This window comes from Onychostoma macrolepis, chromosome 01 (genome assembly GCF_012432095.1).
Source record: "Onychostoma macrolepis isolate SWU-2019 chromosome 01, ASM1243209v1, whole genome shotgun sequence".
Classification (NCBI taxonomy): Eukaryota; Metazoa; Chordata; class Actinopteri; order Cypriniformes; family Cyprinidae; genus Onychostoma; species Onychostoma macrolepis.
Window position 1 is genome coordinate 23,675,231 of NC_081155.1, and position 23,078 is coordinate 23,698,308.

The 23,078-nt window shown below is 36.5% G+C and overlaps 1 protein-coding gene across 1 annotated transcript in view; it reads left to right on the forward strand.

The window, feature by feature from the left end:
* The window catches only part of lmo7b (LIM domain 7b), a 42,103-nt gene extending 19,414 nt beyond the window's left edge, over positions 1-22,689 (forward strand). The window contains 18 exon segments of the mRNA XM_058784024.1: positions 714-1,128; positions 2,748-2,976; positions 2,979-3,010; positions 3,308-3,422; positions 8,371-8,532; positions 10,888-11,054; positions 11,682-11,745; positions 12,887-12,912; positions 13,038-13,145; positions 13,424-13,513; positions 13,700-13,881; positions 14,477-14,521; positions 14,954-15,009; positions 15,110-15,278; positions 15,626-15,895; positions 17,872-17,980; positions 19,688-19,793; positions 21,057-22,689. Coding sequence (XP_058640007.1) covers positions 714-1,128; positions 2,748-2,976; positions 2,979-3,010; positions 3,308-3,422; positions 8,371-8,532; positions 10,888-11,054; positions 11,682-11,745; positions 12,887-12,912; positions 13,038-13,145; positions 13,424-13,513; positions 13,700-13,881; positions 14,477-14,521; positions 14,954-15,009; positions 15,110-15,278; positions 15,626-15,895; positions 17,872-17,980; positions 19,688-19,793; positions 21,057-21,079 — 2,368 coding nt within the window. The 3' untranslated portion in view covers positions 21,080-22,689.
* Positions 22,690-23,078: the final 389 nt, after the last annotated feature.

Here is a 23,078-nt window from a genome sequence, read left to right on the forward strand (position 1 = left end):
ATTTCGATGGATCACACAGATGGAATATACAGCTTCCGTCAACACTCCCAAAATGTTTGATCTGTTTTATTTATTTATTTTATTTATTTATTTTTTAAAACACATGCATCTGCCTTCTTACGTGATCCCCCAAAAAGGGGCAACTTGAGCACTAATCAGGATTTTCAATTTTTTCACCTTTCGTCTTATTTCTGTCTTCACCTTTACATAGGCTACAGGTACAAATACCCTTGTCTCAGTTGGTAAACAACAGTGTTTAATTTTTACTTTTTACATCATGAAACTGCACTATAGTTCTAGCATTTCAAATGACTTTTGACAAAAACATTTCCTATTCCTATTTATTTCCTAATGTGTGCCAAACTACCGAATGCATATCAATAAGTTAGCTATATTTATAAATCAACATCTCCCAAGATTAATAAATGCTCTAAAAATTTAGTTTGTAATACTTAATGCATTAACTGATGTTAACAAATTGAATGTTATTCTAAAGTGTTACCACTTGGTGTTCACTTGTGGATAATGGAGACATTTGATAGTTACACCTGTAACTCCAAGCCTCCCCACCCCCTGCTCCCCTTCCCACCCTTTAGTGCACAGGTGACCACTAACAGCCATGTGCTTTCCAGTAGAGTCCTGCCCCATCCTTAAACTCTTGCCCTGGGATCAGATCAGCCGTTCACTCCAGTTGCCGGTTCACTGTCTTCCAGCTCCAACATGCCTGGACCCATGAGTGATGCGGGCTCCAATGTCAGCAGTACTGGGTGGTCCACCACCTCACCCCTCATGAACGGGACATCTTCTACTCTGACCAGAGGCACTGAGGCAGAGACGACTGACTCAGCTGGTGAATTCTTCACCCCTCCATCAGCTGCTGTCTCTGAACAGAGTTCACTGACCAGCTTGACTACCTTGCATTCAGAACCATATGAGCAGCAGGGTCCAGACTTCAGCCGCCGTGCAAGCCTCTTGGAGAGCTTTTATGCAGGGGGAGCACGCATATCTGCCACTCTACCCAGAGGTTTCAGAAGGTCAGAAGGTTCCTCACGTCTCTCCATGGGCGTCACACCACGTCCATTTGGAGCCAAACCCTCCAAAGTATCTTCACTGCCCAGAGCATATTCAGTAAGTGCCCATTATTAGCCTTGTATGTTATAGATCAATTGTTCTTTTGTTCATTTAAAAAAGAAAAAAAAATGGCTTCATATGAGTCTGGATTCTCACAGTGAAGGCTTTTGATTCTGATTAATGGGATTTTTGCTATCTGTGTCCATTTCACATGGTGTTTAGTATCTCATTGTAAACAGTCACGCAATTTAAGTGTATTTTCCTTTTTCTAATTGGTTATGGCACCATTTGGCGTGGTCTGATTGGTTAGTGTTGGGACAGTTTGCATCTAGACCGAAACAAACTAAAGTGAAAGTGCGTAGTGATACCTGGGACGTATGCGGTGGTCATAAGTAGAGCTAAAGAAATTCTTTTTTTTTTTTTTTTTATGAAATTCATTCTCAATATTTATATATTTGCTTTGTAATGACTTGCATATGTTCAATTAGAAGACATATCACCCAAATAACAATTATACTGTTGGTATTTGTCTTATTTTGACTCAAACAGTTTTAAATGATTGAAACCGTTTAAGCTAAACCAAGGAAATGAATCCAGTCTATCATCTTTTTTTTTTTTTTTTTTTTTAAGTGTTGCTTGGAGACATCTAACATCTTCGTCTTATTGCTCCCATACTCACAAGTCATGAGACAGGAAAGGATTGCAGTACTAGTGTAATGCTCTTAAGGAAATGTAATGGTCAGTTAAAAAGGTGCATTGAAATTATTGTGATATTCATGATATGGCTTAATTTTAGATCATCAGTAATCTGTATATATAGTGACAATATTGCCCATCATTTACTTCCAGTGGCACTTCCAGTATACTTTTCACCCCACAGTAACTGTTAGTTTCTAAATAGTACCTAAATGGTTGATAAACACACCTGATAAAGGAGTGGGGGATGAGGAAGAGCGGTAGTTTGTTCAGTGTTCCGTGTGTGAAGTTTAGTGTTACTCCTCATCACCTGATCATCTAGCGGCTGGCTTATGAATAATGCATAAAGCTACTACTACTGCTCTGCACTCCGGGTGCTTCATGAAACCCAAGCTGTGACTTTGTTGTTGTGTGTATGTATGTGTGCTCTTTTCCATGACGAGCTTCTCAACCATGCATGGTCACATGTAGTCTTTGGTCACCGTATCTCGAACAAAAGCAATAATGTATTCTCTGTATCAGTAATTTATATGAAGACCTGGAATCTAATAATATAAAATATAAAATGCTAAATAAAATAAATAGGGTCATATGCCACCGAGACATTACATTTTTAAAAAAAAAAAATTTTCATTGCTCTTAAATACATGGTCCTAATTTAATTTTAATGCTCTTTCTTTAAAAAAAGCAAACAACAGCACGCACATCTATCTCAAATGGGTGCTCGACTAAAAAAACAAGTAGAAGCATATTGAAAATGCAAAGTCGGCAACACCTAAGCTCCAAAAGTATCAAAGAAAAATGTATTATTAAAAATTCACATAGAGTGTAACGTTTCGAGCACACAGAAACTCTTTCTTTATAAATGTCTTTATAATGCAGTCTGTTGAGTCTTGATATCAAACAGAATTTGGCACTGCCAGTGGTTGTAGAAGGAAGTAACCACTTTATTTATTTGCTTTTATTTTGGGTTTCTACAGATGGATGACTCCCATAAATACCTGATCAGTGGGAACAGAGACCAGTCATTTATCCCCTCTTTCCTTAGCGGTCAAGGAAAGGTCACAGCCTCTGCTGACATGGGCCACTTTCGTTCAAGCACTCATCCAATCAAGAAGGAAGAAGAGAGAAGAGATGGAAGGTCATCAGCACCTCCAATTAACTCTTTTGTCTCTAAAGTTACTATGGCCACGTCTAATATGCAAACATCTCTCCTGTTGTCTCTGAAATCAGGGATATTAAGGTAGGCTGCTTGGCAATCTGAATCGAGTAAATTACATCATGATGTCCAGGATATCCTTAACCTACCTAGAACATTCAGTGGATGAAAAGTTAAATATTATTTATGATATAATAATACAGTATGCGCTGTAAATATACATGTATACAATTACTTGATGTTAAAATGAATTTTCATAGAAAATTGTTTTAGTTTTGTTTGTGTTATACTGACTGGAGCAGATTTCTTGAAGATGGTGTCATGGGATCCTCAGGTGTCACATTCTCTACCTGTATCTCTCTCTCTCTCTCTCTCTCTCAGGTGGGTCAAAGTGAAATGCGAGTCTGTTTGAATCAGAAGCCAAACAGTGGGAGAGACTTTGGATTCAAGGCTCACTGGGACTCAACTGGTGCTTGTGTGAAATCTGTTAAAGCAGGTAAGGTTTAACTAGAAAACTGCCATTCATTTTAAATGCATCCAGGGTTTGCCATTTTAGTTAATAGAGGGTGAAATGTAAGCTATCTGTGAATCAGTCAGCTTAGATGTACAATATACAGTATAGATGTTTCTACCAAACATAATCTCAGTTTAGAGAAAGGGTGCATTGGTGCAAATTTGGTAGTATGTGTTTATGGGTGAATGGAGGTGTGTAGATAAGAACAGTGTATTCAGGATTTCGAGTTAAAAAATAGCTTATCCTAAAACTTTTCAGAAATATCTGCTTTGGGAAATCATGATGAATGGTGCACTTTCTGTACTTGTCAAGTTTGTGAATGTTTCTTGTGTATCACGCTGTCCTCAGAAGTTATTGTCGTAGTTTCTTTAATTATTGAGAATGCAAGTGTTTTGTGCGTATATTTCCATGTGTGCTTCTGTTCAGCCACACCGTGGCATTCTCGGGATTCTGGAGTGAGATTGAGATGAATGATTTATAGAGAACAGTGAAGGTGTTTCTTACTGTGCATTAGTCTGATTGGTTAAACTGAAGAAGTCCTGTAGGGAGTCTGGTCCTGAGTTTAGGATGTGTCCTCATGAATGAGAGGAGCTTGAGCATTCAACTGTGAGCATTCAACTGTGCACTTAAAAAAAGGAGGTCAGGGCAGCCATGCATGCAGTAAATATAACGTAAAGACCACCTATGCTATATTAGCTTTCCTCTGTTTCACTGTACAGAAGAGACTGAGAGCATTTGGTTCTGACACTTGGGATCATTTTAATCAGCCGTATCGTGTGGTGTTATAAGACAAGCTGAGGTGTAGAAGGCTCAGGTTGAAAACCTGAATGCACAAAAAAATGCACAAATGTGACCCTGGACCACAAAACCAGTCTTAAGTCGCTGGGGTATATTTGTAGCAATAGCCAAAAATACACAGTATGGGTCAAAATTATAGATTTTTCTTTTATGCCAAAAACCATTAGTATATTAAGTAAAGATCATGTTCCATGAAGATATTTTGTAAATTTACTACTGTAAGTATATCAAAACGTCATTTTTGATTAGTAATATGCATTGCTAAGAATTCATTTGGACAACTTTAAAGGCGATTTTTCTCAATATTTGATTTTTTGTTTTTTTTGTTTTTGCACCTTCAGATTCCAGATTTTCAAATAGTTGAATCCTAACAACCCATACACCAATGGAAAGCTTATTTATTCAGCTTTCAGATGATGTATAAATCTCAATTAGATTTGACACTTAAAACTGGTTTTGTGGTCCAGGGTCACAAATATTGGTAATTAAATTTGGTAAAATGTTTGTGTACCATTATTGAATACATTACATTCAAGACATCTGGCTAAGGTAGATTTCTGCAACAGTGCTCTTGTCTCACTTGCACAAAAATACATATATGAAGTAATGAAATATCTTTCCCTACACTTTATGAACTTGCATATGCTGTGATAGAGTAAATGTAATTATTTATTATTAATGTAAAATGTAAAAAATAATTACAAATGGTAACACCCTAACTGACAGCCCTAATTCTGTTATAAAACCAATTGTTCGCTTAGGTTACCACCTATTGGTATAAAAGCTTGTTGATTTTTATTAATCCCCAAGGGGCAATTGGTTTAACTAGTTAAATACTTTGTGGGCACATATGTCATATACAAATACTGGGGAATAGGTGAGGAATTTTACAATATGTTAGATATATATAAAAAAAAAAGGGATTTGAATAACTACCAGGACCATAAATAAACTGTACAGTTTCAGGGTACATAATATTTCACAATGTTCTATACAATTCAAGTTGAAATAAAATACAGTTTACAGTGGTGACCAGAGTTATTGGAACACTAGTATTTTCAGCAGCTAAAAATGGTTTTAAGTCAGTTATTTCTATCAGTTTACATTTCCAAACATTCATTTTGCCATTAATTGTAATCCAGTGAAATTTTGCACAAGGAGTCTGACAACAGCCAGTGCTCCACACAGAGATCTGGGGTCGTATGTATAAAGCCGCTCAGAGTAAAATTTTAGTCCTCCTAAGTGTGTCAAAATTCTAAGAATGATGTAATTTTACTTTTATTCCTAGACTTAACAATAAGAGTGATTCATAAAGGTTCCTAAGTGTTAAGACTAGGTCTCAGCTCCTAAATTATTTAAGAGAGCTGAAGGTAACAAGATGGCAGCAAACACTTTCCAACAAAGATATGACATATTGGACTTATATGATAATATGGAGTTGATAAAATGATAGAAACTTGATTGTTGAGATCAAAAAGTTTTTTTTTTTTTCTAACTGACAAAGTGAGAAATTTAATAACCTCTTCCACTCAACAAGTCAATGCTCTAACTGCAGAAATGAAAGTAGTAATTCATTTTATTTATTAAAAACCAGCAATGTAAAAATGCAGCAATGCACCGGTGATCACACTGTAAGCAGGGTCTTGCATATTGTGGCACTAACCCCATCAAACACAACAGTGGTCAAAAGTTATGTGTGGGTTTTTATTTATTAATTTTTTTTATGACCCCACATTTCACTTAAACCATAAAAAAATACAAAGGACAGAAGTGTTGCCAACTGCTTTCAATTGAAAGTAGCTAAAAGTGGTCACTTAATGTTGCTAGATGACCTCATGAAGGTGATTTCACTGATCTTTATTTATATTTATATAGATCAGTGAACTTTATGACGTCATGGGAGAGTCTCGGAATGTAGATAAGGTTTGTCCAAGAAATTGGTTTTGAAAAAAAAAAAAATAAATAAAAAAAATTCTCTAGAGGGATTAAGTCATTAAATCTAGTGATAAAATCACTAAAATGACAACATTGGCACACTGACTACAACATAAGTTATTAATATTTCATTGGTCCTCTTGTTTTTGCATGTTTTCATAATTTCTTTGTATGACAGCATGGCCAAAAATGACCGCACAATTTGGCATGTTTCATTGCATTATCACAAATAAAACAACTGACTCTAAGCAACTATGCAATATGCTATACAAAATCTTGCACTTTTTTTTTTTTTTTTTTAATTAAGGGTGAAGATGTCAAATAGGCCGGACATCACTTTTTGCCACTACGATATGGCAGTTTATTGACTTCCAACTGACTGCCAAACCATATTGAAAAAACAAGCCACTTTTGAGGATTGTGGGCTTTCCTGGAGATGTTGGAGTGTTTTTAACACTTAAGTCAAAGCTTAAGACTATTCTTAAAGGGGTCATATAATGCTACATGCACTTTTGCAAGTTGCTTGAACTGAAATGTGTGTTGGCAGTGTGTGTACACAACCACCCTATAATGATAAAAATCCACCCAGTGTTTTTTTTTTTTTTAAATCTACGAAAATCTTTACCCCTTTCTCAAATCGAGCCGATCTTAGATGCCTGTCTGTGTGACGTCACACGGACAGAGGCCCCTCCCACGATTGTTGATTGACAGCAGCATTTCAGCACAGACTGCACTGGTGTCTTACCTCAGACCCACTCTGAGTGAGCTGTCATCAGTTGTTTCACCACCGGAGCAGATGTAGACAAGAACAACTCCTAAGCGTTTGAGGTGTTTTGTTGTTGGATGTAATAATGAACATAGCAGTAGTCATTTACTCCCGACATCTGAGCCGCTGAAGAGGATTAGGTTTGGTTCTGAAGGGAATGCGCCCTCCATCTACCTAAATGCGTCTGTTCTTGTGAATTATTCGAGATCCAGCTTCACCTACAGAAGAAGTGAGTACGAGGTTTTTCAAATTAATCTTTGCAAATCGCCTTTCCTAATATTGTGCTAATTAGAAAGTTTCACGATGAATGCGGCTAAAGTAAACAGTCCCTCAGAGAGCGGGTCAGAAGAGAGGGGCGGAGTCATTTAAAGGAGAATGACACGATAACGCTTGCTCTGAAAAGAGCTGTTTTGACACGGTGAAAAAGGTGTTTTTTACACTACCAATGAGAAATTTTAACCAAATTATGTTACAGACTTTTCATTTAGAATCGAAAGAATCGTATCAACTTGTGGAAAAAGGGCATTATATGACCCTTTTAAGAGCATTCCTGAGAAGTTTTATACATACGGGCCCTGATCTCATCATCATCCAGTCTGTCTGGAATGACATGAAGAAACAGAACAAACTGAGACTAAATCCAGAAGAACTGTGGCAACGTCTCCAAGATGCTTTGAGAAATCTACCTGCAAAGCTACCTGAAAAACTGTGCGCAAGAGCACCGAGGGCAAAAGCTGCTTTAAATGCAAAGGGTGGTCACACCAAATTAAATTTAGTTAATAGAAGTTAATTAATAAAGAAAATCTATTTATGACATTATTTTTGACAGCATCCTCATTTTCCAGCATTTTTACACAAGTGCCTAAAAAAGTGCCTTTAACAGTACTGTAGCTTTGCAGGTAGGTTTCTTGAAGCATCTTGGGAGACGTTGCCACAGTTCTTCTGGATTTAGTCTCAGTTTGTTCTGTTTCTTCTTGTCATTCCAGACAGACTGGATGATGATCAGATCAGATCTCTGTGTGGAGCACTGGCTGTTGTCAGACAAAAATCTCACTGGATTATTACAATTAATGGCATAATGAATGTTTGGAAATGTAAACTGATATTTCCTACTGACACACTACAGCAAAAGATAGAAATAACTGTCTTAAAACCATTTTTTAGCTGCTGAAAATATTAGTGTTCTAAACATTTTGGCCACCACTGTACAGATATACACATTTTGACCACCCTGTTTACACTTCACCAGATTGTTTCACATGCCAATGAATGAAAACCCACGAGAACAAGATTTGTATTCAATACAAATCTAAAATATCCTATTGGTCCAGATCTAGAAGTAAACTTGATTATGTACTCTCACAAACCCTCACAGTTTGACTTGAAGGTACAGCCTTGTCCTGCTTCATCTTCTTAATCTACATCACACAGGCAGCCCAGCAGAGTTGTGTGGTCTGCTGATGGGTGATGAGATTGTGGCACTGGGTGGATGCAGGGTGGCTGAAATGAATTATGAGCAGTTTAAGGGCAGTATGGACACAGCACAGCAAAAGGGCACTTTACTGATGGACATCCGAAGACACGGCCAGAACGGTGAGGATGTGGAACTTGTATGTGAGAATGTAGCACTGTTAAAGGAATACTCCACCCAAAATGGACAATTTGCTGTAACTTTACTCACTCTTGGGTCATCAAAATGTAGTTGAGTTGAGTCAGAACAGATCTGAAGAAATTCACATTACATCACATTACAACAGATCCTATGCAGTGAATGTGTGCCATCAGAATGAGAGCCCAAATAGCTGTTAAAAAAAAAAAAATCCGAAAAGCTGTGTTGTTTTAAAAGATAAAAATAAAAAAAGCCCATTAAGGCATTTTTAACTTCAAACCATTGCTAAACGACAAGTCCTCTATCCATAATAATGCTTCCACCAGTGTGTAAACAGCAGTGATGGGAATAACGGCGTTATAAATAAACGGCGTTACTAACGGCGTTATTTTTTCAGTAACGAGTAATCAAACGAATTACTGTTTCTCCCGTTACAACGCCGTTACCGTTACTGACAATAAAATGCGGCGTTACTATAATTTATAATATTATCATTTTTATTTTTCAGTTTATCTGAATGGATGCAGTGTTGTATTTGACATGCCGTAAACTCTAGTGTGAAGGCGCACGACTCGCCGTCGCTTTGTCTCACATACACGCATGCAAAGAAAGATACAGAGCGAGATAGTTTTTCATAACATGCAGAATTGACGCGCTACATGTAAACGAGTACATGTAGAGAGTTCCTTTTGGAATTCTTCAGCTTTTGAGAACTGCCGGTTTCTCTGGTAGTGGGCTGAACTTATGCGCAAGCGACAATCTCATTGGCTGGCGCTTACCTATCGTCCCTGTTTTGATTTCAGCAAATCAATTCAAGCGAACGCAGACAACGTGATTAATATTCATGAACCCAGCAGCTCATTAATCCTTAGTGCGTTTTATATTGTTATTAGTAGTAGAATTCGTAGTAGTTTTGTCATCTTATCAGTATTATTTTTAGTTTTTTTTTTTTTCTTTTTTTTATCGAAACACTACATGAAAAACAATATCTTAAGCACCACCACCAGTCCTAAGTTCAGTCAACATGACAAATAATTACTAAAGTTCTATCATATAATGCTAAATTATCATAATATCAGATTATAATGCTTGACTGACTGATGCTAAGTGTCAGATATTTAAAAAAAAAAAACTGTGCCATTTTACAAACATAAGCTTTATATATATATATATATATTTACTGATACTATTTACAATAATATATTGAATTTGATAGGTGTCTCTCACATTGTCCCACAGAAATATTAAAATAGATTAGTGTACAATGTTTTATAATAACAATTTATTATATTTAGTGTCCATTTCATTCATTTAATATTGGGGGCATCCAAGTTATTTGACACATTTGAACTTTTTTTTTTTTTTTTTAAGTAACGCTATAGTTACTTTTATAATGATGTAACTCAGTTTCTATTTGTGAGAAGTAACTAGTAACTATAACTAATTACTTTTTTAAAGTAACGTGCCCAACACTGGTAAACAGTGCTTGGTCTGTGCATATTTCTCTCCTGATTCAGACAAGATGACTTTTATACTGGAGAAAGCAATATTATGGATTGAGGAAGCTATGGTTTGAAAATAAATCTTAATGATGGATTTATTTCATACAAACACACAACGTGTGGATTTATTGTATTACTTTTGGATTATTCTGATAGTTTTATCAGCTGTTTGGACTCTCATTCTGACGGCACCCATTCATAGCTGATGATCCATTGGTGAGCAAGTCATGTAATGCTAGATTTCTCCAAATCTGTTCACATGAAGAAATAAACATCTGCATCTTGGATGGCATGAGGGTGAGCAAATTTTCATTTATTTAACCAGCATAATTTAAAATGTCATTATTTTTTTTTTACATTTTTAATTTGAAATTTTGCCTTAACAAATTAATGTTTAACATTGTCACACTCACAATCAAATAGTAATATATTTTAAGTGCCTCTTAAATCAGACTTTTTATATTTCTGGCATGGTTCCTTCTGCTTCTGATTTTTATGAGCTCAAAGTGATGGTGCCATTCCAGATTCTGATGCTTTATCTGTTGCTTTCTGTCACTGTGGGAAGGTGGTCTATTTGTCTATCTGTCTGTCAGTCAATCTCCCTGTCAGGTCTGAATAATCTGCGGGTCCACAGTTTCACAGTTTACCACTGGATAAATAATCTTTGCTTCAATTTCATCAAAGAGAATAATTATGAGCTCCCTTTGATTTCATTAATGGACACACATATGAATTTTAAGCCACTTAAAATTCCACTTTCACAAATCGCAACGCTAAATCGCAAGTTCACTAACATGTGACTTGGCATTTCTGATGTATGTTTTGGGTACTGGACAGACTGGGGCAGTGACCAACCTTCCCTACCGTACAAGAGCCATAAGACCATCAATTTGACCAGTGCCAATTCAACACTTATAGGGCGTCCTGAGCAGTATGTCTCGATTGGCACAACCTCTCCAGTGGAGACCATAGTGAAGACACAAGTCAACGGACAGCCTGCTAATGTGAGTCAGGACAGGAGGATAATGAATGAGGTGGACTGTGGAAAATCAATCAATTTAGCTGTTGTGGTTGTTTTTTTAAATGTTGTCATTTTTAATACTTATCGCCAAGTTGATAATTCATATGCTTGTTTGTACATTGAATGCTTAAGAGTAGACTATCGTTCAACAGGATCAATAATTAGTTTGAAAGAAATGAATATTCTATTCGGCAATAAATTGATTAAAACTAACTATAAGGACTATTTATAATGTCACAAAATATTTCTATGTTCAAAAAATGCTGTTCTTTTGACCTTTCTATTCATGAGAGATTTCTGGGGAAAAATGTATGTTTCCACAAAAAAATTGTAAGCAGAATAACGGTTTACAACATTGATGTTTTTTGAGCATGAAATTAACATATTAGAATGATTTCTGAAGGATCATGCATGCTGCTGAAAATTCATTTGTATTTTAAAATGTATTCAAATTATTTAAAACTGCAATAACTTTTATTGTATTTATTAATGATTTTTTTTCCAAAAATATTAAATAAATACCAACCCCAATAATTTGGTGGTGTACATTTTATTTTAAGTAATTAATTTCAAGTATTCATTTGTCTAATTTGGTTTTACATTTGTTCAGGGAGTTCTATCTAAAATGGTGAATGGACGTATCAAAGACGATCCAGTTTCTCTAAGAAACAAAGGTAGGTGCTCAAGACCCCTTCAGCAGTCAAAACTTTGTTCTTGTTCAGGGATAAACTGAAGACTTTTCATGTTATTTAAAAAAGACACTCAAATATGTGGAAAATGAGTCACTTTCCACTGTTCTCTCCCCACCTGTGTTGTAGACTATGAAAACATAGTTTTGAAAAATCATAGAAGAAAGTTTGAATTTTTCATGCAAAAAGGTAATGGCATTCACTCTGTAGCAGTTTAATGCTACGTGGCTAATCGATCACTGCAGCTTATTCATTTAATTATGCTGTGGCTGATTTTTATTAAGCACACTCTTAATGGAGTGTATTGGTGTGGTCTGTTCTGTTGAATATTAATATCTGAATTTGCTCAAAAACAGACGGGTTTGCTTATTCTGCGTTCAAGGGCCTGACTAACTAAAGCATTTAGTGTTACACACAGTAAATCTGTCACCCATTTAAGTTAAGAAATCTTTTCTCTCTACTGTATGTACTAAAAGCTTTTTTTAAAGTCAAGCTCTAGGATCTGAAATTGCTCAGTGGGTTTCTGTTGCTTTCCATTTTATTGCTCTTAAAGCTAAAGCTAATGCTCTGTCCTTCAGGTGCCACGGTTAGCTCCTGGGTCTATCTCTGTGGTAAATAAATATGAGTGCTGTCTGTGTGCTGTGATACACTGTAATTGTATGTGAGGACTGCTGTTTGTCTCTCTTTCTGTCTTTTTTTCTGTATCTGTTGTGATTCCTGTCATATATCTTTGCAGAGTTGTTTACAAAAGCAATTTTGAATTAGCTAGTCTCTTATAATTAAGTGCAGATCCGTAATTTGATTCCTCTGCAATTTAAGTGCTTTTAATTCTATAGCGTGCGCTGATACTCTGAGGTGTTTTTTTTGCACTCTCATCATGTTGGTCTCTGTCTCGACTCTTGTGTGTTGTTTAAAGCCTGCATACCAGCATATGAGTGTGAATTTGTTGTGTGCTCACTTGGCCCCGTGGTGGCTTTGGTTACGGTTTTGTCATATGAGCAAGGGGTGTGTGTCAGAATAAACTGAGCAGCATGAACCAACAGGTTACAGGCATGGAAAGCTCATGGCTATGTGTGTGCTTTATGCTGTTTAAATGGATAATCCTTGTCTCCACCTCTTTTACTAGGTGGCTCGGAGTCTGCCATCTCTGATGTGAGTCGCATCTGTCATTCACATTTAGTCTTTATTCTAGGTCTTTATCTTAAATTCTGATTTATCACTTTACCTTTTGGTTCCTTTATCCTTATTTTCTGTTGTTTATTTTTCTGGGGTATCAGCTGCAGGTTCCCTCCATCAGTCCCACCTCCTCTCGCTGGTCATGGGATCACGAGGAGGAGAGGCGGCGGCAGGAGAAATGGCAGATGGAACAAGAGCGCCTCCTGCAGGTACCACTAAACACCAAATCACATAAATTCTCTTTCGGATTCTTGATTATGTTTTAGTTTCAGTACAGTTAATGTAGTAACTTGTTTATTGTATAGTAATGCCAATATAGAAATACTGCATACTTTTTCTATCAACCAACTGCATGAGGTGTCCAACTGAAATGCATTCTGATGTGTATTTAAACAGCACTTGCATTTGAGTTTTTTAATGTAATAAGCTAATTAAAAAATCAATAAATGTTTGCTAGTGAACTTTTTTTGGTCTGCATTGGTTTCAGGAGAAGTATCGACGTGATCAGGAGAAGTTGGAGGAGGAGTGGAGGAGAGCTCAGCAGGAGGTCTATGGAGAGGAGCACAGTGGCACTGAGGTCAGAAGATTGTCATGACATTAATCTATCTTGCTTCATCATTCTCTAATTTCTCTCACTTTGACTTTAACACAGCATGTAAATTAAAATTGTATACTGTGGTTCCATTGCCTTTACACTCTGCAGCATTATAAATGGTGGATAAGAATCATGACAATGTTATTATATACTTCCTGCCGATATTAGGAGCAGAAATGCACTGATGTGCTGTCAAATGGAAATGCTACTTATATTCCACCGCCCTTCTTCAGTCAGAATGCAGAGAAGGTGGAAGCAACACAGAACAGACAGACCGCTGTGCAAACAGCAGCAGCACAGCAGTCACTAAAGGCAGAAGTGGAGTGTGATTCAACCACAAAGAGTCAGTGGTAAGAAATATGCCAAACACAAGTTGGAAGAGAAGTTGCAGCTGTTTTATGTTTTCAATGCCAAGAAAAAAAAGGGATTTAGCATTTCTGTAAATATTAGGCCTGTCATTCAGTAATAAATTGTAATTGCGTATCATTTTAAAAGACAAGCACACAAATGAAGATGATTTGATCATTTCAAAAAAGACATTCAGTAAATATATTCGCTGAAGGCACTGTTGTAGCTGACAAAAGACTCAATATATATAATATTCAACAGATCTCATTGTTTTATTCCCATATAACTGAACATATCACCAGCACCTAGCCAATCCACAAGAATCCAGTTTGTCAACCTGTCTGAGGAAGATTTAGGGGACACTTTTCTTGTAATTGTTGGTCTACATAAACATGCAAACAGACATTTTTAGCTGATGTTGAATCTAGCTGTTTTTCAGCATCTCGCACCATATTTTTACCCTGACAAAATTAACTATTAGTTGTATGCATGTATTTATTATGTGGCATTTGTAGTTTGTGGCATGGGTACATCTTACTGCTGCTTTGGTTGTTGCTCGTATGTCTATCTGTCTGCTTCTGCTTTGTCCTGCTTCAGCTCAGAGGAGTCCTACGGGTTTGCCAAGCTTACAGTTTCTGACAGGTCAGTTTGCTTTTGGAGCTGCATTTGCTTCTTTGAATGGCTTTTGTGGCATAAGGAAGATGTGATGATATATATTTAGCAGTACTTTATTCTGTATTTTAAAGGTTTTCCAATTTCCTAAGGAGGAAACGTGTTTTTTTTTTTTGTTGTTTTTCCATTATTAAAATACTTTGTCTCATTTTAATGTAAAGGAAAAACTTAATTCTGGTTCAGATTTCAATTCCATTTAGTGATATTTTGTTACCTTATCGCTCTCGTCACATTCAGTTCTGTCCCCATTGCCAGAAGAATTTGGGGATTCTTTGTTTGTGATGCAAAACTGACACACCTCACCTTTACAGTCAAACTTTACAGCGTCGCTGTATTTTATAAATTTATTTATATTTTTTGTTAATTCCTGTTTTATTCTATTCATATGTTTATTCTGCATAGGACAAAGTCAAAATCTACCCCTGCACTTCAATGCCTTCACAAACAAGATGCTAAAGGTCTGATTACTTGATATTTTGGTTATTTTTCTCTGAATTCCTGAATAGTTGAACACCAGGTACAGTTCTCGTCTTCTCTGCCTTGTCTCTTCATTGGCAGCAGGAAGCGGTAAAAAGAAGGGACAGCTGTCACAGGCAGAAAAGGAACGTCTGCAGATCCTGGAGGAGATGAGGAAGAAGACGCAGCTCCTCACTGACAACAGTTGGATCCGTCAGCGCAATGCTAACATCAACAAAGAGCCCATCACTGTGGGAACATCAATCAGGAGGTCCTGATGAATAAATATCTTCCTTTTATTGTTGAGCACAGATTTTCTTTGTCAGCTCTACACTACCATTCACTAGTGTGACACATGGAATAATGGCTACTGAAAACTCAGCTTTGCATCACAGCAATAAATTACATTTTAAAATGCATTAAAATAGAAAGCGGTTATTTTAAATGTATAATGTTTCACAATATTGCACTGTATTTTTGATCAAGTAAATGCAGCTTTGGTAAGCATAAGAATCTTTCCGACCCCGATCTTTTGAATGGTAATGTGTCCTGGTTGACAAAGGAAATCACATCATTTTCAATCTGAAAGTCTTTAATATCTCAATCTCTGCATCACAGATACGAATCTCTGGACAACCTCCACTCAACCAACTCCTCCTGGTCCAGGCAGTCCTACAGTTCAAGTATCGCAAGCAGGCCCCATTCTGCTTTGGGAAACACTGGCACTTACAGGAGTGGACGCAGCAGTCTGGGCCCTGATTCCGCTATCTTCTCTACTGGTCTTAAGCAGAGCTCCTTGTTTGCCTCCAACTCTCCCACTCCACCAATCACAACTATGCCTGAGCCGTCGGACCCTAAGTACCGTCCAAACTCTCAGCAACGTGGCAGGTGTGCATGAGTCCTGACCCATTTTTAAGTGTGGTATTTCAGAATGAATTTGTGCTTTGTCTTTAGTGAATAAATATGTAAATGCATTTTCAGTTGAAACACTTTTAGGCCAATTTTGAGTGCAGCTTTTTTGTTTTTTGTTTTCTTAAGGATTTCACTCTACCTAAACTTTAACCCCAGGTACTTTAGAAAACAGTGGCTATGTTCTGAATGGAATACTAGTGTACTGCATACTGCAGTATATACTGTAGTGTACTTTACAGTTCAAAAATTTGAGATCAGTATGATTTTTATTTATTTAAAGGTCCCATGACATGCTGCTTTTTGGATGCTTTTATATAGGCCTAAGTGGTCCCTAGTACTGTACCTGAAGTCTCTTTCCCGAAATTCAGACTTAGTGCAGAATTTCAGCCACTACGAGCCAGTCCCACAATGAGCTTTCCTTTGGACGTGCCATTCTGTGTCTGTAGCTTTAAATGCTAATGAGGAGGAGAGAGGCGGGGCAAGGTGGAGGGTGGGTGTGTGGCCTTAACCAGCTTTTCAAAATCGAAACAGTGCGGCTGTTTTTATATCACTGTATTTCTGAAGGAAACTGACTGTTTTCAGAAAATGTGGGATGTCATTTTCATTTCGTTTTGCATGCAATGTCTGATAAAGCAGCGTTTGTGAGCAGAGCTCTGCTTTGTGTACAGCATTACTGCGGAAACCGCTATCTCCGCGCTCTAAAAGCGCCTCCCGCTGGCAGAGAATAAATTTGCATATAAGCTGCCACAAATAGAATCCAAGTCTGTGGGAAACACTGTACACATACTTCGGTGTTCATATATACATCCAAACACTGAGCAACTGCCATGCTTCGCTCGTTTGCAAGCCATGATGTCTCTCGAGGAAAAAAAAAATATTGCGCTCTCCTTACACGGTAGTAGCTCATTTTCTCATGGGCGGGCAAAGCAGAGAAAGGGGAGGTAACCTTCCGTATGACGACATAAAGGGAAGATTCCAGATTGGGCATCTGAGCTTTCATTTTTTCAAAGGAGAAGCAGGATACCCAGGGCTCGGTTTACACCTATCGCCATTTCTAGCCACTGGGGGGCCATAGTCAGGCTAGGGTAACTCATATTAATGTTAAAAAACCTCATAAAGTGAAATTTTCATGCCATGGGACCTTTAAGAAATTAATACTTTTATTCAGCAAGGATGCAACAACTTGATTAAAAGTAAAAGTAAAAGCTTTTACATTCTTAAAGAAAAAAAATCTTTCTACACAAATAATCCTGAATTTTATTAATGTTTTTAAGAAGAAGAAAACTTTTCAAATTGCAATAATATTTCAGAATATATTACTGTTTTTCTGTATTTTGATCAAATAAATGCAGCCTTGGTAAGCATAAGAGACTTCTTTCAAAAAAAATCTTACAGATCACAAACTTTTGAACAGTAGTGAACCGTAAATGCTGCAGTGTACTGTATATTGTATTGTTTACTGCATACAGTTATATATATATATATAATGCAAATGAGTATGCAATATTCAGTAATTATTGCGAAATAGTATTATGCCACAAAACTGCACTGCATGGCTAAATCATCTTGGAAATAAATATTGTTAACTGAATCTAATTTTGTCAATTTTTGGCTGTGTTATTAAGTATGCAATCAAGGTAGAAATGTGAAAATTGTTATTGCTTTTAATTTTTACACTGAAAACTCAAGTGGAGCATATTGCATTGTGGGTTACAGTATTCCACAGATCATGCTCTCATTGTACACGTTTTGTCAATCCGGGTATTTCACACATACTGAAACTTGTGTATACTGTGTACAGTATACATGCAGTATTATATGATTATATGTTATTCCGAACCTTTCAGTACTCTGCCACCAGCCGCCTCCTGTTAAATGTAGTTGAATCAATGCAGAGCAATTCTGTCTTCTATCTGACATTGAACTCTGACACTGGCATGTGGTGCCTGTAGGCTGGTCAGTGGCAGGCGGATGTGCTCGAGGTGCGAGCAGCCTCTGGGGAAGGGAGCTGCCATGGTCATCGATTCCCTGGAGCTCTGCTTTCACATTGGTTGCTTCAAGGTGAGGCCGGAGGTCACCTGAAATTGAGAGTGAGCGGGCACTCCATGGATCTGTTGCACCTTGCCTGGGTTTTTAACCTTCGTCATTTGGGGCAGCAGGAGATCATTAATCACCTAATATCAATAAATTCTTTTTTTGGTGTAGGCAGTCAGATTACAAGCATGCGAAACAAATTAGAAATGGTGTAGATCTTAATTTAAAGTCCTAATTTTGAATCCAATGAAAAATTATGTAAGGGAATATAACAGAATCATTCCAGTATTGCTTTAAAGTGATAGTTCACTCAAAAATATAAATTGTGATTAATTACTCACCCTCATGTCATTCCAAACCTGTAAGACCTTCGTTCATCTTTGGAAGACAAATTAAGATATTTGATCAAATCTGAGAGCTTTCTGACCCTGCAAAGACTGCAACACAGACACGTTCAAGACCCAGAAAGGTAGTAAGGACATCATTATAATAGTCCACGTGACATCAGTGTTCAACCGTAGTGTTATGAAGCAAGAGAATACTTTTTGTGTGAAGAAAACAAAAATAACAACTTTATTCAACAGTGTCTTCTCTTCTGTGTCAGACTTCGATGTGCGTTCATGACAGTACCACGACGCACGCAAGTGCATTTCTCTGCTTGCAAACAAGTGTTTTGGTACTCTTGTGAGCACACGTCAAAGACTAACACAAAAATAACGACTTCATTCAACAGTGTCTTCTCTTCTGTTTTCTTCACGCATAAAGTATTCTCTTGCTTCATAACATTATGGTTGAACACTGATGTCACGTGGACTATTTTATTGATGTCCTTACTACCTTTCTGGGTCTTGAATGTGTCAGTTGCGTTGCGGTCTGTGCAGGGTCAGAAAGCTCTTGGATTTCATCAAATGTATCTTAATTTGTGTTCTGAAGATGAACGAAGGGGTCTGGAACGACACGAGGGTGAGCAATTAATGACAGAATTTTCATTTTTGGGTGAACTATCCGTTTAACTTATGCTATAATTCGAAGTCAAATTGAAATTGAAATTTGTTCAAATTGAAGGTCCAGCCTGTTTTCTGATTGCCTCATTGCCAATAAACTTAGCAAGAATTTGTTCATTTTGCTAACCTCAGCATAACCATTACTATTGCATCACCAGAACCCTGCCAGTCACTGATCACACAGGCTTTTCCAATCAAATTAAAAACTATACTGCATTTTCTGGATTATGATGTTTTGTTTTTTTATTTTTTATTTAATCATCTAAACCATGCTGTGAGTTATGTTCCATTTACATATGTACATAAATATTACATTATTTCAAAGTACTACAGTTATTTATCTAGTGAGAGAAGTTAACTTATACACCACTCAACTTCTAGTCGGGTGTAACTTCTTTTTCGGAAAATACAGTATTTGCTTTCCTTCTAATGAAGCTTGTCCCTTTTAGATTCCTTTGTCCGGTTGCAGGGGTTGTGATTTGTTTACGGTAGCTCCTTGTTTCTTCACTGCTGCACAGGAAGGTTACATCACTGCTTCGCCAGCCTTCACTAAAGAAATCACCTTTTCAAATCTAGCTATGGTGGAGGATCTGCCCACGCTGACCCAATAATCAGTATTTCTAATGAATAAGTCATTTTGCCTGCTTTGGGGGCTTTGGAGTGTTAAAAAGGGTTGTATCCTCTCATCTTGATGTGTGTCCAGACTCGCTGTTTCTTGTTGATCTTGCAGTGTGTCAGCTGCAGGACTGACCTTGGGAGAGGGGCTGAGTCCGGAGCTCAGGTCAGAGTCCGACTCGGACAGCTCTTCTGTAACACCTGCTACAGCAGAATCAGAGGTAAGCAAGAACCAACGTGCCATTTATAAAACCAGATTCAATTCAGCGGTTGCTTTGAATATCCATACTCTGAAATCTATTGAGAATACTAGCCTGCAGACTAGCCTTTATTGATGAATGAAATTAAACTGCGAATGGTGCTGGGTTCTGATTAAAACAGACTACTTTTGGACATGTTACAAACAGTTGAAAACTACTGCATCTGAATGATGCAGGATCACTTGCCCTCACATATGTTATGTTATGCTGTCAAAATTAGCACGTTAATGCAGGCGGTTTAATTTTTTTTTTACCAGTTTAACGGCGTAAAAAATATTTCAGGAAAAAATGTGATTTGATTATTATTTATTTTGATTATTAAATATTCTAATAGTATTATATGTGACCCTGGACCACAAAACCAGTCTTAAGTCGCTGGGGTATATTTGTAGCAATAGCCAAAAATGCATTGTATGGGTCAAAAGTATCAATTTTTATTTTATGCCAAAAATCATTAGAATATTAAGTAAAGATCATGTTCCATGAAGATATTTTGTAAATTTCTTACTGTAAATATATCAACTTCATGTTTGATTAGTAATATGCATTGCTAAGAACTTAATTTGGACAACTTTAAAGGTGATTTTTCTCAGTTTTTTAGATTTTTTTTGCATCCTCAGATTCCAGATTTTCAAATAGTTGTATCTCGGCCAAATATTGTCCGATCCTAACAAACCATACATCAATCGAATGCTTATTTATTCAGCTTTCAGATAACACATAAATCTAAATTTCGAAAAATTGACACTTAAGACACACATTGTATTGCATTGCATTATATTATTATTATTAAGATCTTGATGCCTATCAAGGCTGCATTTATAAAACCAGTAATACTGTGAAATATTATGAATATGATCTATTTTAAATAGTAAATTAACCGTTTGCTATTTGAATATTTAGTAAAATGCAATTTGTCTGTAAAGCTGAATTTTCATGATCCTGCTGCTCAAGAAACATTTGTTTTCTTATATAAATATAATATTATATTATATTAATAAAATTCAATTTATTATTTAGAGATGATCTCTCAAGTGTTTTTTTATATTGACATTTGATGTCAGTTTCTAGTGAAACATTCCTTTTATCATTATGATCCTCAGCTCAGCTTATATTAAATAACCTTTTGTTTTCACAAATAGACAACTTTCAGTTCGAAACCTTTGCTTTTAGTTTTATTAGAACAACACTGTGCTAACTGAAAGACTCTGCATTTTCTCTTAGTCTGTTCCTCCATCTCCAAGTGACCAGAATGCTTTGCAACAGATCGAAGAGGAGTGTACCACAGAAGCAGCCTCAGGAATCACAATTATTAGCACAACTTAACCACTGCAGCAGGCTTTATGCACTGCTTACTTTCACCGCTTTGACAATCAATATATTGAGACTGATATTCCTGTGATTGTTCTCGTAGTATGACCGCTACATAGTGGCGAGTTCGAACATGTTATTTTGATCATTGCTGATACCCCTGAGGTTGTTTCTGTACTGGCTGGCATCTATGTAGTAAGATGTAATGCTGAACTGTTATGCATTCCATGTGGCAAGTAATAACATGTCTAATGTGTCGAATGACTTCTAAGAACTGTTTATCTTTTTTGAAGTAAGTCTTTGCTAAGAATCCTTTCATATCTTTAATATAAGCTTTCCTCTCATAATTATTTAATAAATGTTCTAGCACACTTAATTGGTTATCAAGCACTTTTTTTCCCCTTTCATTGGTAGAAATCACATAGTGGTGATGGTGCAGGGCTAAGTCATTGTACGGTACCAGGAGGTATTAGGAGGAATCTTGTGCAACATTTTTAAACAAGCTGCTTAATAGAAATGTATTTGATCTGTCATAATCACAGATGTTGAAATGTATTATCCAGTAGGTGGCATTTTTCTCTCTATTTAGTAGATGCAATCAGATGGCCTGCACATAGAGGTTGTATTGCATATAACTGTAAAATCAAATTACCTGGGATTCTTCTTTCCAAGCCCCTATGCCAGATGTTTCTGTTTGACATTTACATGTCTCTCTCCTTGTATAACATAGCCTAGATAAAACTGGCTAAAGTTAAATTAAGTGTTGCCATGGAAATAAAGCTTACTTTTAAATGGAAAATGATTATGTACTAAAACGTTTTTTCTTTTAAAAACCATTTACTTTTTTCCCCCCTTTACGTATCATTATCTCTTCATGTCTTGAAACGGATACATACTTAAGTCCTAATATGGATAATTTAAGAGTGGCTGCACATCTCCAGACTTTTCTGCTTCCTGTCATTAACTTGCTCCCACAGTCATCTCCATTTTTACGACTGTAACCTCATTCTCAAAGGCTAAGCAGTGCAGATTTGTCTGAGAAATTGATTGCCCTGTTGAGTGTTGGAATAATAACAGCTTCTGAATATTTATTTTTTTATTATTTTTTTTTAAACGCGTATAATCAAGCACTCAAAAAATAAACCCAAAGAACATTATCAACAACGATGGAAGTGTGTTGTTGTTGTTCTGTTTTTTTATGATGAATGGCATACCAGGTGCATATCTGCCATCTATTGTACTGGAGTGTGAAGCACTTTTTTTTTTTTTTATTATTTTTATTTTTATTTATTTTTTTGCTGAACCGTTCCTTTAAAATTGGTTTCTGGTTTTATTTATGATGCATTTACAAAGTCTTATGGCACACAAAAGATAAAGTTTTGACGAATATACTGGATTCTCTCTCTTTTTTTTTTTTTGTATGTTGTAATTAAGTGAGAACTGGTACACAGCAAAACAAAACTATTCCCTGGTACATATCACACAATAACTTGGTGTGAAGAACGAATAAAAGTAATTATTGACTGAGCATCCAATCTAGTTGTCCTTGGCATGTTTGTGAAATGGGTAGCAATGATAAATGTGTTGGAATAAATAAAAATCTTTTGAGTCAGTTCGTCCAGAGTGCCTAAATCAGTCAGAATGATTTAATGAATAGAACTGATTTTGTTCTTGTGTTCATCTCACTGAACAGGTTTCTGTGGAAGGTACGATCATTAGTGAATATAATTCTGTTTCTCACAAGAAGTCGTTTTATGGATACAGAAGAAATGGAATGAAACTTACAAGCTTGGAATATTAGCAAGTTTGAAAGCTCAAGTCACTATTTCTAAATACATGGAAAAAATGTCTGTCTTTTTATTTATTTTTTTGTACTATGAAATAAGGAATATCATATGAATTTGGAACAATAAGATAATAAAGACCCGTTCACCC